The sequence below is a fragment of the Mus pahari genome, chromosome 23, assembly GCF_900095145.1.
Source record: "Mus pahari chromosome 23, PAHARI_EIJ_v1.1, whole genome shotgun sequence".
Classification (NCBI taxonomy): Eukaryota; Metazoa; Chordata; class Mammalia; order Rodentia; family Muridae; genus Mus; species Mus pahari.
Window position 1 is genome coordinate 30,598,974 of NC_034612.1, and position 16,229 is coordinate 30,615,202.

Consider the following 16,229-nt stretch of genomic DNA (forward strand, 5'->3'; position numbering starts at 1 on the left):
CCAGCCCCTCACTGGGGGATTCTAGGCAGGGGCTCTACCACTGAGCCACGCCCCAGCCCCTCTCTGGGGGATTCTAGGCAGGGGCTCTACTATTAAGTCATGTCCCCAGTCAGTACTTAATATTTTAACTTAAGGAAGGGGTCATTGGTTGGCTTCAGAGCCCCAAGTAGCATGTGAGAGTTAATTCATTGTGTCTACCACTACCATCTGTTTCTGTGCTTCCAGTGTTTGGTGTTAGCCTGGCCAGCCTCTATCCTGCCTCTCATGGCCAAAGGCCCAACCTCTGCTGAACACAGGGTATTTGCTGGCTTGAGAGTAATATGAAGGCTGGACATTGTAATGCAGGCCTCTAATGCCAGCACTTAGAAAGCTGTGGCTGGAGGATTGTGAGTTCAAGGCCAGCCTGGGCTACATATTGGGCTATGTACAACTGGACAACTCTTATAAAGGAAAGCATGTAGTTGAGCTGGCTTACAATTCAGAGGTTCAGGCCACTTCACCATGGTGGGAAACACGGCAGCATGCAGGCAGACACGGTAGCTACTGAGACCTCGACATCTTGATCTGCAGCCAGCAGGAGACCGTGTACCACACTAGGCCCAGCTGGAGCCTAGGAGACCTCAAAGCCCTCCTCCACAGTGACACACTTCCTGCACCAAGGCCATTCCCCATGAGCCAAGCATTCAAACACCGAGTCCATGGGAGCCCCACCTGTTCAAGCCGTTACACCCTCCATTACATTACACCCTCTTTTCCAAGGGAAAGAGGGAGGAGTCAGACTCTTCAGCCATTTGCTCTTTTTCTCAGGCCTGTTCAGTGCTTCTGTTACTCTGGCACACAGTAGGTGTTTAATGAGAATGCCCTTGGCATCCTCACGCTCTGCTTTTCTGTGTACCTTTTCCCAGTTGCAGACGCTGGAGAAACATCATCCACCTATGGAGCATCCACCCGAGAGCCAGCTGTCCCCGGCGCTCCTCCAGCCACCGAAGCCGGCAGGGAAGAGCTTCTTCCCTGCTGTCCCTGCGGCCTCCAAGATGAAACCCAGCCTCAGTGTTCACACGGGTAACGGGTCAGAGAAAGGAATAATCGTGTTTCCTTCTCTCGGGCCAGACAGACCAAAGGCCGGCGACAGTAACCACCTGCTGTCCGTGGGCTTGGGTCTGAGTTTTGGCTTTTGTTGTTCCTAGTTGGCTTAGCTGCTGGCTGACTGGGCCAGTGGGCAGGAAGGTTAAGGTCCCTCTGACCAGCTCCTCACACCTGGATACAGAGTTTATATCTGTCTAGACAGAAGCCAGTGGGGATGGATTTGAACTGACAGAATGTCTGCCTAGTATGTGTGGAGCCCAAGGTTCCATTCCCAGCACCACGGAGGTGTGTGGTGGTGCAGGCCTGTGATCCCAGCACTCGGGAAGTGGAGACTGATCAGAGGTTAAAGGAGGTTCAAGGTTATCTTCAGCTGTATGGTGAATTTGAAGCTAGCCTGGGCTATGTGAGACCCTGACTTAAATAAAACAGAGAAACTTTTTTTTTTTTTGAGACAAGTATAACCTAGCTGTGAGATACTGTGTAACCCTAGCTGGTCTGGAGCTTGCTTTGTAGACCAGGTTGGACTTGAACTCAGAGACCCACTAGCCTCTGCCTCCCAAGTGCTGGGACTAAAGCATGCACCACCGTGACCAGCCCCAAACTCTTTTTCTTTTTCTTTTTTTCCTTCTCCTTCTCTTTCTCCTCCTCCTCCTCCTTCTTCTTCATTTTGACAAACATTTTGGTATGCAGCCTAGACTGTTCTTCCAATTGGCATCCTCCTGCCTCAGCTTTCTGAGGTCTGGGATCACAGGCAGTACTGTTGTGTTTATAGGTGTGGGTTTCCACAATCACAATTCATCTGTAAAGTTCCACATAACCTTGGACAACCGCAGAGAAGCCTAGCACTGTAGTGTGCATCTGCTGTACACTACAGGAATGGGGCAGAGACACAAAGCTTCTAGCCAAAGCCATGACCTCCAGGTTCGCTGTGAGACCTGAAGGTGACACCTCGTATCAACCTCTGACCTCTGCACCCATGCAAACCCGCATGCCCACACAGGACAAAGCGCATTAGCACTGGGCAGTCCTTCAAGGATTAAACTCTAAGCCTGTGATCCCAGCACTCAGGAGGCTCACAGGTTAGGATGGGGAGTGGCAGGCTAGCCTGGGCTACATACTGAGACCCTGTTTCCCCAGCAAGCAATCACTATATGCCTGTACTGCCAACTCTTGGAAGGCTGGGGCCGGAACCCAGGCTACTTAGCAAAATACTTTTTCTAAATCAACCTCATCTTCCTCCCCCCTCTTTGTCCTCTTCATCACTCTCCTCCCCTCCCCCATCCCCTCTCCTCTCCTCCCCCTCTCCCTTCCTCTCTTCCTTTCCTCCCCCCCTCCCTCTCAGCCTCCTGGGGTGTTACAGGGAGGCACCAAGGGAGGAACCTCAGCCTTGGCTTGATCTCTCAGCCTGGTAGCTAAATAACACCTCCCATTGTCTCCTTCAGATGAGAACATGCTTCAAGTGCCGGAGGTCAGCTTCACCTTCCCCAGCGCCATGTGGCAGAACAACGCAGCAGCCCTGAGCCGGCCTCCCCTCCTGCCCCGTGACATCCGAGGTCAGTGTCTGACCTCGTGTCCGCCTGTCCCCACTCCACTGTCACCTTGGACACCTGGTCCTCTCTGTGGGAGCCTCCCACTCTGCAGGCTCTGCCGCTTGTGAACTATGTACTTAGCCCATTTGGGGACAGCGGTGCTCTCAGAAGTCGGGGTTGGGGGACGACCTGGGTAGTGGGTGAACAGCCAAGACTTGACACGGAGCCCCCTCTCCTCCCAGCCCAGCTTGCTCTGGTTGGGAGGCAACGTTGAGGATCAGGTAGCTTTCCAAACGGTCCTTGTCCCAGCAGAAGCTCTCTGACACTCCTGATGGAACACTCCACTTCCCTCTCAGACATTTTAATGTCCCTTAGCTTTGACTGAGATGTCTGGTCCAGAGTGGCTGGCTGGAAGGGTCAAGGTGGGCAGGTGAAGGCCGGGAGGAGGAAGGTCAGCAGGGGCGGGGGTGGGGGTGGGATGAGGAGAATGGGGTCTAGGGGCTCTGTCCTGGGGAGGTGGCACCAGGGGACTAATGACAGGGATTGGGTGTCTGGTGGACGCGTGGGCACCTAGGTGAGTCCATTGCCTACCCTCTGCATATGGAGCTCCCGAATTCTTTTTTAAAACTGTTCTTACAGGGCTGGGCGTATACCTAGCTCAGAACCTGCCTACCTTGCACCTGACACAGATCCTGAAATCCAATCAAAGAAACCCAGCGTGGTGTCCTGTGCGTCACTAAACCCCAGCTATGAGGCCGGCCATGTTAGTGAGCATGCCTGTGCTATCTTCATCTCACATGGAGAAACCAGAACTCCCCCAAACCCCTCCTGGGGACAGCTCCCTCTAGCACCCTTAGGACAATCTTGTCACTCAACAAACCACCTGACCACCAAGCCATTGAAGTCAAGCATCCCTGGGCTGTCCAACTATCAGGATTTTGAGGGGTAGAGAACAAGTAGGAGGTCCTACCTGCTGTCTGACCTCAGTTTCTGCTGCTGCATCTTAACCCCCCCCCCCCATGCTGCTGTTTTGGGGAAAAAGATTAAAGGGCTCTAGGGGGAAGGGGTCTTCCAGGTGCTGATTGGCCAGCCAAGCATGCTGAATGACAGCCTATTTAATACTGTATCTTTGAGTGTGAGGGATATGGAAGGGGCCACGCAGGTGCCCATCTTTGTTGTATTTGGTCAGAGGCGCTGGGCATGTTATCACACAGAGGGTTCTGAGAGACCTGGGAGCATGAGACCAAATCAGCCCGAGGCTGAGGAGGAAAAGCCGTTGGATGAAGCACCCCTGGTCACACATGATAGCTAGAGGAGAATGCTGGTATTGGTGAAGTCAGCTGCCTCTCCCAAACATGTGTGTGTGTGTGTGTATGTATGTATGTGTGTAAATATATATGTGTGCGTGTGTGTGTATATATATATATATATATATATATATATATATATATATATGTATGCATGTATGTATATATGTATAATATATGTGTGTGTGTATGTGTATGTATATATGTGTGTATGTGTATATATATGAGTGTGTGTGTATGTGTATATATATATGTGTGTGTGTATGTGTGTAAATATATATGTATATATATATATGTGTGTATGTGTATGTATATGTGTGCATATGTGAATATATATGAGTGTGTGTGTGGTGTGTGTGTGTGTGTGTGTGTGTGTGTGTGTGAAGGGGGAGTTCAGGTTCTGTGAGTGTTGAGCTGTGTGTGGCCACAGATGGAGCTAAAGTCACAATGTCTGGTGAGTGCTGGCTCTTCTGGAGTTGACTTGGCCACAAACTAAAGTCTCCCATCCACCCCAGGGTCTACAGACAGCAGAGGCCGGCGTCAAAGCCCACTGCCCCCCAACAATCCCTCCAAGCTCCAGGGTGGCAGTGCCAAGAGGCCAAGGCGTCCTAAGTAGATGGCAGCAGAAGTCAGCCACCTGGAAGGAAAGTCCAGTGAACCCCAACACCCGACAAGAGATGGCGAAGTCATGCAGGGCTCAGGGGTCACCTTGCATGGCTGAGGACCTGTCCAAGACTCCATGTTGGGCCTTTCCTGGGACATTATGGTTGCTGAGGATGCTCCTGGGACAGCTCCACATCTCTGGATTCCGATGGCTGACTGCCCATGGCTCACACTCCTGCTGTAGAAGTCCCAGAGGTCTGAGCAGCCTCGGGTGGGAAAATGTGTCCCCATTGCCACTAACCTCTGAACAGTCTGCAAGTGGTCATCTGGGGAAGCCAGCACAGGGGAGGCATGATTGCTTTTTCCCCCTGATACCTGTCTCCCCCTACAAGCTCCTCCAAGCTTCCCAAGCCCCCAGCCATGCTGAGAGGCGGGAGGGACAGGGACTAGCCAGGCCAGTGAAAACATGTGCTTGGCTTTCACTGGGACCTGCACGGGGAAGACTTAGGAACTTAGAAATTTGGGCTTATTTATTTATTTATTTATGTAGCTCAGGCTGGCCTTGAACTTGCAATGGAGCTGAGGATGACCTTAAACTCTTTTTTTTTTTTTAACATATTGTTGCTTTCTTTTTTTTTTTTTTTTTAACGATTTATTTATTTATTATATGTAAGTACACTGTAGCTGTCTTCAGACACACCAGAAGAGGGCGCCAGATCTTGTTACGGATGGTTGTGAGCCACCATGTGGTTGCTGGAATTTGAACTCAGGACCTTTGGAAGAACAGTTGGTTGCTCTTACCCACTGAGCCATCTCACCAGCCCGACCTTAAACTCTTGATCCTACTACCTTCCTCTCTTAACTTCTGAGATTATTGGCACGGGCCACCACACCTGTCATGTGGTGCTGGGGATGGAAGCCAGGCCCTGGGGCATGCCAGGCCGGCACCTTAACACCTACCAGATTCCCAAGGCTCTCTGTCCTTTGTTCCTGTTTTCTCAAGACAGGGTTTCTCTGTGTAGCTCTGGCTGACCTGAAACTCACTGTGTAGATCAGGTTGGCCTCGAACTTACAGAAATCCGCTTGCCTCTGCCTCCTGAGTGCTGGGATTAAAGGCGTGCCCTACTACCATCAGGGCTCTGTCTTCTTTCTTTCTCTTTTTTTTCTTCTTCTTCTTCTTTTTTTTTTTTTTTTAACTGAGGGGTGTGGGGAAAGAGGACACAGAATTGAGTTCCATGTTCAGCAAGACATTGCCTTGGCTGGGTTTTGTGTTTTATCTCTGAGATGGGGGTATGCGGGGTAAGGACTGGGGGCAGGGTGACCAATCTGAGCAATGCAGTGAGTAGTTTTCCTCCATGGCTCCTGCCTCAGCTCCTGCTTGCGTTCCTGCCCTGGCTTCCCTCAGCGATGGACTGACAGCGAGAAGCTGAAATAAAACTGTCTCCTCCTCTCTAAGCTGCTTATTCCATGGTGCTTATCCCAGCACCGGAGAGCAGAACAGAGCATCTCCCTTTATGTGTTGGGGACTTTCAGGGAGACAGGCTGGGTGGGCCATGGCTTTGCCTCCTTAGGGTTGGGATGGGGAGATGGGTGGCGGCTCTTTCACTCACTAGGAAGTAAGCCTTGGACCAGTGTGCACCCGGCCTAGAAACGTTGGGCGGGAGCTGTAATCCGATGCTAGAGTCGCCCCCTCCACTGATCTGTGCTGCGACACATACTGTCAGGGAAGCCAGCTCAGCCATTGCCCATGGGACTTCACAAGGCGCTTGCGCGGCAGTTTCTATACCTGAGGGCTTTGCTGTGACTTCTGTGAGCTCTGCTGATGTCTACCTTGACGGTGAGGTGGCTGGACGTATATGGTCTTTGAAGTCATCTGGAATCTCTTAACTCCTCAGGCACTTGGGCCCCAAGTGCTACAGTAAAAACCCTTTACACAGGGTATAAGATGACTTTATAACTTTGTGGTCACAGGAAAACTATTTTGTTTGTTTGCTTGAGACAGGGTTTCTCTACGTAGCCCTGAGTGTCCTGGAACTCTGTAGACCAGGCTGGCCTTGAACTCAGAGATCCACCTGCCTCTGCCTCCCAAGTGCTGGGATTAAAGGTGTGCGCCACCACTGCCTGGCTCCAGCAAACTTTTTGTTTGTGAAGATCTTTCATAATGTGGCAACAGGAACTATGCCATTAGCCCATGGGAGCCTTGGGCTCATCAGTCATGGCTGAACTCAAAAAGACCATGGGGGGAGATGTGGCTCAGTACGTAAAGTGCTTGCCGTTCAATTGTGAGTTCAGATCCCCAGAGCACATGTAAAAGCTGGTAACATGAGATAATGTATGTTCATGATCACAGTGTTCCGACTACGAGGCTACGAGGTGGAAACAGAATTTCTGGAAATTGTAGGCCAGTTGGCTGGCGTATACAGAGGCGAACCGGAAACCCTGCTTCAAACAAAATGAAAGGCAAGGACTGACACTGGAGGTTGACCTCTGACCTCCTCATGTGCTGTGGCACATACGTATCTACACTATACACACACGAAGCTAAAAAAACAATAAATGGTCCGGCATGATGGCACACACCTTTGATCCCAGTATTCAGGAGGCAGAGGCAGGTGGATCCCTGAGTTCCGGGCCAGCCTGGGCTACACAGGGAAACGCTGTCTCAAAATACCAAAATGATAGTAGTAGTAATAATAATAATAATAATAATAGTAATATAATAATAATAGTAATGTAGTAGTAGTAGTAGCAGAAAAAGAAGAAAAAGGTATGGGAATGTTGGCTCAGCTGGTGGAGCAGCATCTCCAAATACGAATGACAGTTGGCTCAGCGGTTAAGAGCACTGACTGTTCTTCCGAAGGTCCTGAGTTCAAATCCCAGCAACCACATGGTGGCTTATAACCATCTGAAATGACATCTGACGCCCTCTACTGGTGTGTCTGAAGACAGCTACAGTGTACTTACATATAAATAATAAATAAATCTTTTTTAAAAAATAAATAAATAATAAAAATTAAAAATAAAAAAAAGAATGATGACAGTGGGCCTGGAGAGATGCCTCGGTGCTTCAGAGCACTGACTGCTCTTCCAGAGGACTGGGATTCTGTCCCTAGTACCTACATTGTATACATTGTAGGCATACATTTTTTTAGCAATCTACTTTTTTTTTTTTTCCAAGACAGGGTTTCTCTGTGTAGCCCTGGCTGTCCTGGAACTCACTCTATAAGACCAGGCTGGCCTCGAACTCAGAAATGTGCCTGCTTCTGCCTCCCGAGTGCTGGAATTAAAGGCATGTGCCACCACTGCCCAGCAGCAATCTACTTTAATAAAGGTTCAGCCTCTGCTCTAGCCCACCACCCAGCAGAGGCAGTGGGGGAGAAAAGTTCTCAGGAGATGGGGGAAGTGCACCTGTTCAGCAGTAGTTCTTTGGGGGTGAGCTCCATCTTCGTTGTCAGCAGTTCAGTCCTGTAGCAGACAGTAAATATGACTCAGCAGCTGCAGACCCGCCCTGTAGGCAGGCAGACCCCAGGCTTGAACCAGCTTCAATCCTGAAGGAACCATTAGGCTCAACAACTCTCCTGAGGCAAGGCCACTGAGGGGCAAGCTGCCACAGGAACCTTACAAGCGGTTCTGAGGCAAACTTCTCTCAATGGCTGCATTACCACAAGTTGAGCTCAACCAAGCTATGTAAGAACACATGCATGTCCTTAGCAAAGAATAGCAAGGCAGAGCAAACCAAACCAATGCTCAGTGCTCGCTTCCCACTGTCTGTGGGGTCATATTAATACTCCTTCATCATGCGTCCTTTCACGGGTCTACTTTAGCAAGACATCCTTTTACCTGTGTGCCCCAGCAAAACATCATTTGATATAACCGACCTTCCAAAGAAACGAGAAGTTTCCACTTCATACATGGTAGCTCCCAGCCGTCTGTAACTCCACTGTCTGATACCCGCACACAGACATGCATGCAGGCAAGACACCAACGCACATAAAATACAAATAAACATAAATAAAACAAAAGGATAAGGACAGTGAGCAGTAATAGGACTTACTACTAGAGGGGGAGGAACAAGAAGGACTTCCTTCTCTCGGTCCGGGAGGCTGTGGAAAAAAGGTCAGGGCTGAGATGGAGGCTGTGTCTGGGTTGCTGACCGCTCAGGACTCTCTGTTGTGGAAGGAGGGTTTGAGAGTTTGTTTATGAGGGCACTAATATCACTCACAAGGGCTCCATCCTCATGACCTCATCACGTCTCAGAGCAGTAAACAAAGTGACCACTTTAAGCTTATCCCCGACTAGCTTACAGGTAAATGGGACTCAGGCCATGGTTACTTTATTTGGCTTTGACAATGACTGGGAGGTGACCCCTAATCTACTCTTCTACCTGCTGGCCTGGCTACCTCCCCAGCGGTGTACCCCAGATACTTGCTGTTTCTCCTGGCTCCGTGCTCACGGTCCATCTCCCTCCTCTTCCTCCTGGTCCCTCTTCACTCCTCAGTCTTCTCTACCCCCAATCAGGTAACTCAAAACCCACCTATCCCTCTCTAGTCCCTTCAGTAATTGGCTGTTGCCAATTTTATTTAACCAATACTTTAGAAAGACATTAACTTTATGTGAGTACACTGTCACTGTCTTCAGTCACACCAGAAAAGGGCATCAGATCCCATTACAGATGGTTGTGAGCCACCATGTGGTTGCTGGGAATTGAACTCAGGAATTCTGGAAGAGCAGTCAGTGCTCTTAACTTCTGAGCCGGGCGTTGTGGCGCACGCCTTTAATCCCAGCACTCAGGAGGCAGAGGCAGGCAGATTACTCTTAACTTCTGAGCTAAGGCCTTAGCCAAGAGTTTTCAATCAAGAAACAGGTTTGCATGACAAAAGCATGTAACGGTGAGAATTCACTCATAGGTTTAGACCTTCAGGTACAGGATTTAGCATTACTGTACAGAGCAACAGACCAAGTCTCGCCAGTCCCCCTTCCCCCAATTCTCCTCAGCTTTTGTCCCCAGTTCTTTTCTAAGATTTAGTTTAATTCATGGGTACTGGAGCTGAAGAGTTGGTTTGGCAGTTAAGAGCACTGACTATTCTTCCAGAGGTCCTGGGATCAATTCCTAGCAACCACGTGGTGGCTCACAACCATCTGTACCTCCAGTCCTTGGCGATCTAGTGTCCTCTTCTGGCGTCCAAAGGCTCTGCTTGTTACCTAGTTCATAGGCATACATGCAGGCAAAACACCTGTACACATAAAATTAAAAAAATAAATTTCCAAAACAAATTTATGAGTGTTTCGCCTGCATGTATGCCTATGTACCATGTGAGCATGTGGTGCCCACAGAGGCCAGACAAAGCTCTCAGATCTCCTGGAACTGAGCAGACATGCTGCTATTTGGGTTCCTGGGACCAAGTCTGGATCTTTTACAAGAGCAGCCAGTGCTCTTAACTCCTGAGCCATCTTTCTAGCGGGGAGTTCTGTCTCTCTCTGGCTGTCCTGGAACTTGTTCTGTAGACCAGGCTGGTCTCAAACTCACAGAGATTCACCTGTTTCTGCCTCCCAAGTGCTAGGATTAAAGGTTTGTGCCACCATACCTGGCTCCAGTTCAGATTTCTTAATGACAGCCATTCTGACTAGGGTGAGTCGGTTTCTCAGAGTCATGTTAATTAGTAGTTCCAGGACGGGTAAGCATATGGAGGCATTTTAAAAATAGTTACTAATTATTTATGTTTTTCTCTTGAACACGTCCTCTTCATTAGACTATGTCCTAATAGGCAGTTGTATCTCCTTAGTACTTAATCTCTGCAGTTCTGTGAAACTTTTAGTTATTAGTCCCCCGTGTGAGACATAGCTGCAGATCTCCCATTCTCTGGATATTTGTGTGTTCTGTGGGTATTTGTGTATTCTGTGAATATTTGTGTGTTCTGTGAGTATTTATTTGTGTGTTCTGTGAGTATTTATGTGTTCTGTGGGTATTTGTGTGTTCTGTGGGTATTTGTGTGTTCTGTGAATATTTGTGTGTTCTGTGGGTATTTGTGTGTTCTGTGGGTATTTGTGTGTTCTGCTGTTATTTAGCTGTGCAGAAACTTTAATTTCACATGATCCCATCTATTAATAGTTCATTTTCTTTCTTTTTAATACTTATTTATTTACCTGTTTTCTATTAAGATAGCATTTCTCTGTGTAGCTTTGACTAGAAGTCATTCTGTAGACCAAGCTGCCTTTGAACATACAACAATCTGCCTACCTTTGTCTTCCAAGTGCTGGGATTAAAGGTGTGTACCACCACTGAGTGGCCTGATGGCTTATTTCTTGTTCTCTGGATCCTTGTAATACCCAAGGTGTGTCAAAACCTCCCAGTTGCCTCTTTGCTGCCAACTGATATTGTCTGGTTCATTCTTGCAAGACCCACATTTACTTATGTTTATTTTCTGTTGCAACCCTGATTATGAAACCAGTAGGGCACATGTCCTCTAAGACACACTCTAGGTCCTAGGGCGTTCAAAGCCCTTGAGTGAGGCCAGCAGAAGAATAGGCTGGGAAGCTCACCTATGAGAAGGAGCTTAGAGTCTCAGAAAACACCTTGACATGGGGCTGGGGTCATGACCTGGTGATTAAGCCCCTGCCTAGACTCCCTCAGTGAGGGGCTGGGGTGTGGCTCAGTGGTAGAGCACTTAGCTATGTCCCTAACCCAGAACCATTCATCCATATTACTGACACTAAATATCTCCCACCCAGCACAAACACACAAAACATATAAAAAGGCAACTGTATCATGTTTTTTGTGATCCAGGGCACAGCCAGCCCCTTCTGTATCAAGAAATCACTGGACAGTTGTATAGCTCATGCTCCAAAGTTTGGATTGGGATAAAATTCTGTCACTTACAGAACTGTGTGCCTTCCTTTTAGCTAGTCACATTCTGACTGCTGCTTCCTTATCTGTCAATGGCTGGATACCATGTGGCTATTTCAAAGAGAAAGAATGTTTCTGCATGTTGTTACTATAGGAGACAGAGGGGAAATGAACAGAATATGAATTAAGTATTTCAGGAGCCACAAAGATGGCATACAGTTAAAGGCACTCGCTGCCAAGCCTGAGTATCTCAGTTCCATGCCCAGAACCCACATTGTGGAAAAGCCAGCTCCAGCCAATTGTCCTCTGTCCTCCATATGCACACCACACCCACACACGCATGCACGCACGCACATGCCCACACACATTTTCAAAGGAACAGGTAATTCTGGTTGATTTCTGTTTGAGTCACCTTTGTGTTAGACAAGTGTGGTCACTAGACTATGATGACTGACTTTGGGTATCCCATGAACAAAAGCACGAGGGTGTTAATTTACAGACTCTCCTTAGGCAGGAGAACACTCATAGGCTCATTAGGAAGGTGTGTGTGTGTGTGTGTGTGCCTGTCATACTTATTGTCAATTGACATACCCCAAGACACACTTGGGAAGAGGGAACCTCAACTGAGAGATTGGCCTGTGAGAATATGGGGGGATGAGGGAGTGGGCATTGTCTTGATCAGCAGGCTCGGGAGGGTCCAGCCTGATGTGGGCAGTGTCACCACTGTCAGTTAGTTCCTCTCTTGTTCTGCTTCAGCTCCAGCCTTCAAGCTGCTGCCTTGATCTCCCTGTACCCATACGCTGACTGTAACCCATACGCTGAAACACTTTCCTCCTCTGCCGCCAGACGGGCTGCTTTTGGTCATTGTTTATCCCAGCAACAGAAAGGAAGCTAGCACAGCACAAGTGCATGTGGCCATGCCTACACAGGCCTGGAGTGCCACACGCTGCTCTCTGTCACACTCGACTGTCTCAGTCCTTTGAGAAAGGCCTTTCCATCTGAAGCTGGAACCAGGCTGTTGGCCAGAGAGCTGCATCAGGCCTCCTGTGTCTGCTCCTCCCCACTCCTCCGCTCCTCAGTGGTGATGACATAGGCAGGCACCCGGCTAGGCCCAGCCTTTTACATAGTCGCTGGGAGCAGGGAGGGTTCAGTCTCAGGTCCTGGTGCTTTCCCAGCAAGCGTTCTTCCCCACGGAGCCATCTCCCAGCCAGGAAAGGGCATGTTTTACATGGCATGTCAGGTGGCTGCTGCAGCTCCACCTGCAGTGGAGACCACCCGGTTGCTCTGAAGCTTCGGTCGACTTTGCTGGTTGTCGGTGATTACACCGGCCTGAGCCATCTCAGCAGGTATGTAATAGAGAATAACATCTAGCTAGCCCAGGATGCCCTCAGACTTGCAATCCTGCTCCACTGCCCAAGTGTTGGCGTTACAGGTGAGCACCACTCCTGCCTAAATAAAATGCAATAGGGTTGACTGGCCAGGCACAGTGGTGCATGCCTTTAACCCCAACACTTGGGAGGCAGAGGCAGAGAGGCAGAGGCAGAGAGGCAGAGGTGGAGGCGGTGGCGGACGCAGAGGCAGGTGGATCTCCATAAATTCTCGGCCAGCCTGGTTCTAGGATAGCCCCAGCTATAGAGAGAGACCCTGTCTCAAAAAAAAAAAATGTAGTATGTGACATTTATGCTTTGTTTGTTTTGTTGGAGACACTATTTCATGTAGCCCAGGCTACCTTCAAGCTCACTGTACATCCACGGATGATTTTGAACTTCTGATCCTCCTGCCTCCAATTCCCGAATGCTGGGGTTGCAGATGTGTGGCACCATGCCTTGTTTATACATTGATACAGGTGGAACCCAGGGCAGAGCAAGCATTCTACCCCCGAACCACGCCCAAGCCCTGGAATTTACAGTCAGAGATTGAATTGTGTTCTATCTTCCAGCCCCCAAAGGAAAGAGATGTTGGCGCTCTAGCTCCTAGTGCCTTGGAGGTGACCTTATTTGGAGACTGAGCCAGGAGAATGGTAATGAAATGAGATCATGGGATAGTCCTGATCCTGTCTGGCTGTGCCCTTATGGAAATGGAAATCTAGGCTGAAGCACACAGAAAGGAGATAAAGAGAAGGGCTGGAAGATGCTCCTGCAGGGCTCTCTGCAAGAACCAGCCTGCTTGCTACCCTCAACCCCTGGCATCTGGCCTGCAGAACCCTAGGAAAAGTGCTGTCCGTCGTCGAGGCTGGGTCTGAGTTACAGTTAGAGCTGCCCAGGGGATTCAGCTGTAAGTTTCCAGTCCTAGTTAGTAAGATGGGATCATCTGCCACCGGAATATTATAAATCTTCCTAGATTCTGCCCTCTGTCATCCTGTGTCATATTGCTATAGAAAGAGGCTTCTAACCCTAGGCGCTGGGAGAGCCCGTTGGCACGGAACCAGTCCCCTACTTTGGGTAGGCAGCTCAGTGCTGGGATTCTAAGCGTGCGTGCGTCGCCACGCCAGCTTTCTTTTGCAGGTGCATGTGTGCACCTCATGTGTGCTATGTGGAATTCGGAGGACAACCTCAGGACAGCCTCAACCTTCCAACTTCTGTTTGAGACAGAGCTTCTCATTGGTCTGAAACTTCACCATATAGAGAGGGCTAGGGAACCAGCAAGCTCCAGGGATGGCTCGGTCTCTGCCTCCCATCTTGCCATACAGGCAAGCACCACGGAGCCTGGCTCACGAGCGTGGGCTGTTCACAGGTTCTGTGGGTCTGATCACAGGTTCTCACCTTTGTGAGGCGAGCACCTGTATTTACCCACTGAATCCTCTCCCCATACCTTGTTTGGGGTTTTTGAGACAGGATCTCATTAAGTGCGGCTAACCTGGAACTTCCTATCCTACTGCCTCAGCCCCTCCCGTTCCTCCCTCCCCCCCCCCCCCGCCAAGTAGCTGCGGCGACGGCCTGCACCATGCCTGGCTGTCACTAAGAGCTTTACCTGCATGGTCTCTCTTAAGCCCCATAAACTCGGACAGGATTGTCAGCCTGCACGGCCCACGCTGCAAGTTCAAACTGCGAGACAGGCAACGCCCCTTGAGATCAGCCACGCCCCCACTCCGGATTGGTTGCTGCGGAAGGGGCGGGACGCACGGGGGGGGATGGTGGGTGGGACCAATCTCTGGCCGTAAATAAGGTGCCACATGGCACTGGCTGGCGAGGGCAGGAACGGGGAGAAGTGCGCAGGCGCATCAGCGACGGGCGTAGTCCCGCTCGCTGGCTCTCGCGAGAGGATGGAGGTGGGTCGGGCTGGGGGCGGGACCGCGCCTCGGGCGGGGCTGCTAGCGGGAGGAGGCGATTTCGGCTGCAGAATCAGCATCACCAGCAACAGCAGCAGCGGCGGTGACTGTGGCGGGCGCTAGGTGAGGAGCGCAGGCTCGAGCGGAGCGAGGGGTGCGTGCGAGTCCCGAGTCCTAGGGTGGGGCGATGGTCCACGGTTTGGCGATGCAGATTGGTACCTCCTTCTGCCTGGCTTAGGCAGCTCCCACGTGGTCCCGGGTTCGAATCCCAGTTCTGTCCAGCTGGCTGTGTGACCTTAGCCAAGCGCGCACCTTCTCTGAGCCATCTTCTTGTGCAGCCCTGCAGAATGCGTGGAGGAAGGTGTGGCCACTTGGCCGATCTCCTCTGCAGTAGTAGCGGCTGGCTCGGAGGTGGTGGTGGTGGGGGAACACCTTCTCAGTTTTGCCTCTGGCTGTTTGGGTGTCCAGGTGAGAAAGCAATTGTTCAGAGACAGTTGTGCTGCAGTGTCCCGGCCAGACCTTGCAGGAGGCTCTCTCCGAAGCCAGCTTTTGCACTGAGCAAGCACTGGCTCCACATCTCACCCCAGTCTACTGAGCATCCTCCTGCCCCGTGCATTGCTGCGGGTGCCCCCAGCAGCAGCCTCATGCCTGGTGGGCCACAGGAAGCCGCGCATTAGTGGCTAACAGTAGGACCTATCTTCTCTTTGGGCTTCTGGCCACGAAGACATCGCTGGCAGACCTTGGGCTCCGCACATCCGCCTGGCTGTCGCACAGAGAGCTGTAATGTTTGCACCCTTCTTAAATTATTTATTTTATAATCCCACGCTGCGCGGGGAGCCCCGGAGTTGAGTAGGAATGTGACCCTCAGGGGAGAACGGGGCTGTGAGCCTTCCATTGCTGGGACAACACAGTGTGACTTCAGCCTGGGGAACATGAGTTAGGGCCCTGTTTCCGGGTGTGAAGTAGAGAAAAAAGATTGTTGGGAAACTGCTCTGTGCTGGGTATGATACTGCAACTTCTCGAGTTGCCTAAGGCGGAATGTGGTGCCAATTCTTGTGAGCTTAGGTAAGAAGATTGCTGTGAGGTTCAGGCCAGCCTGGGCTACGGGGTAAGACTTGGACTTAAAACAAAACAAAAATCACAAAAGGGCCTGCCTGCACCTTCATGTTTAGTTTCCTTGCTAGGATCTGGGGTTGAGCCTGCTTGCACACGGTGGTTTCTGTTTATTGTCATGGCTCGCTCGTGGGTCTGCATCTTCAGTGTCCTGCTGTAAGGGCAAGCCACCACATTGTGTGGCAATGCTGGGAACCATGGGTCCTGGGTAGCTCAGGTCGGCCTGGTTCAGGGCCACTTGAGTGCCAAGTGTATGAAAGGTGCTGGCGGTATGCAAAGAGAACGCCAGGAGAGGTGGCACGTACCTGTAATCCTGGCACCCAAGAGGTGGAGGCAGGAGGGTCTACAGTTGAAGGCTAGCCTGGGCTACATAAAAATCCTGTCTCAAAGAAACTAACCAAACAAAAGAAACCCTCAGCATGAAGACTGGAAGCAGCTGATTCAGGAGACATTGAGTTACTGTGCTCCTGAGGGGTGGG

At 50.4% G+C, this 16,229-nt stretch overlaps 2 protein-coding genes across 2 annotated transcripts in view; both read left to right on the top strand.

Moving 5' to 3' along the window:
* The window catches only part of LOC110313192 (kinesin-like protein KIF19), a 50,340-nt gene extending 43,358 nt beyond the window's left edge, over positions 1 to 6,982 (top strand). Inside the window, exons 17-19 of the mRNA XM_021187211.1 lie at positions 906 to 1,062; positions 2,529 to 2,639; positions 6,876 to 6,982. Coding sequence (XP_021042870.1) covers positions 906 to 1,062; positions 2,529 to 2,639; positions 6,876 to 6,982 — 375 coding nt within the window. The remainder of the gene's footprint in view (positions 1 to 905; positions 1,063 to 2,528; positions 2,640 to 6,875) is intronic.
* Positions 6,983 to 14,672: 7,690 nt separating this feature from the next.
* Positions 14,673 to 16,229, top strand: part of Chst12 (carbohydrate sulfotransferase 12) — a 20,375-nt gene continuing 18,818 nt past the window's right edge. The window contains exon 1 of the mRNA XM_021186760.1: positions 14,673 to 14,760. The gene's annotated coding sequence lies outside the window, so the exon portion shown is untranslated. The remainder of the gene's footprint in view (positions 14,761 to 16,229) is intronic.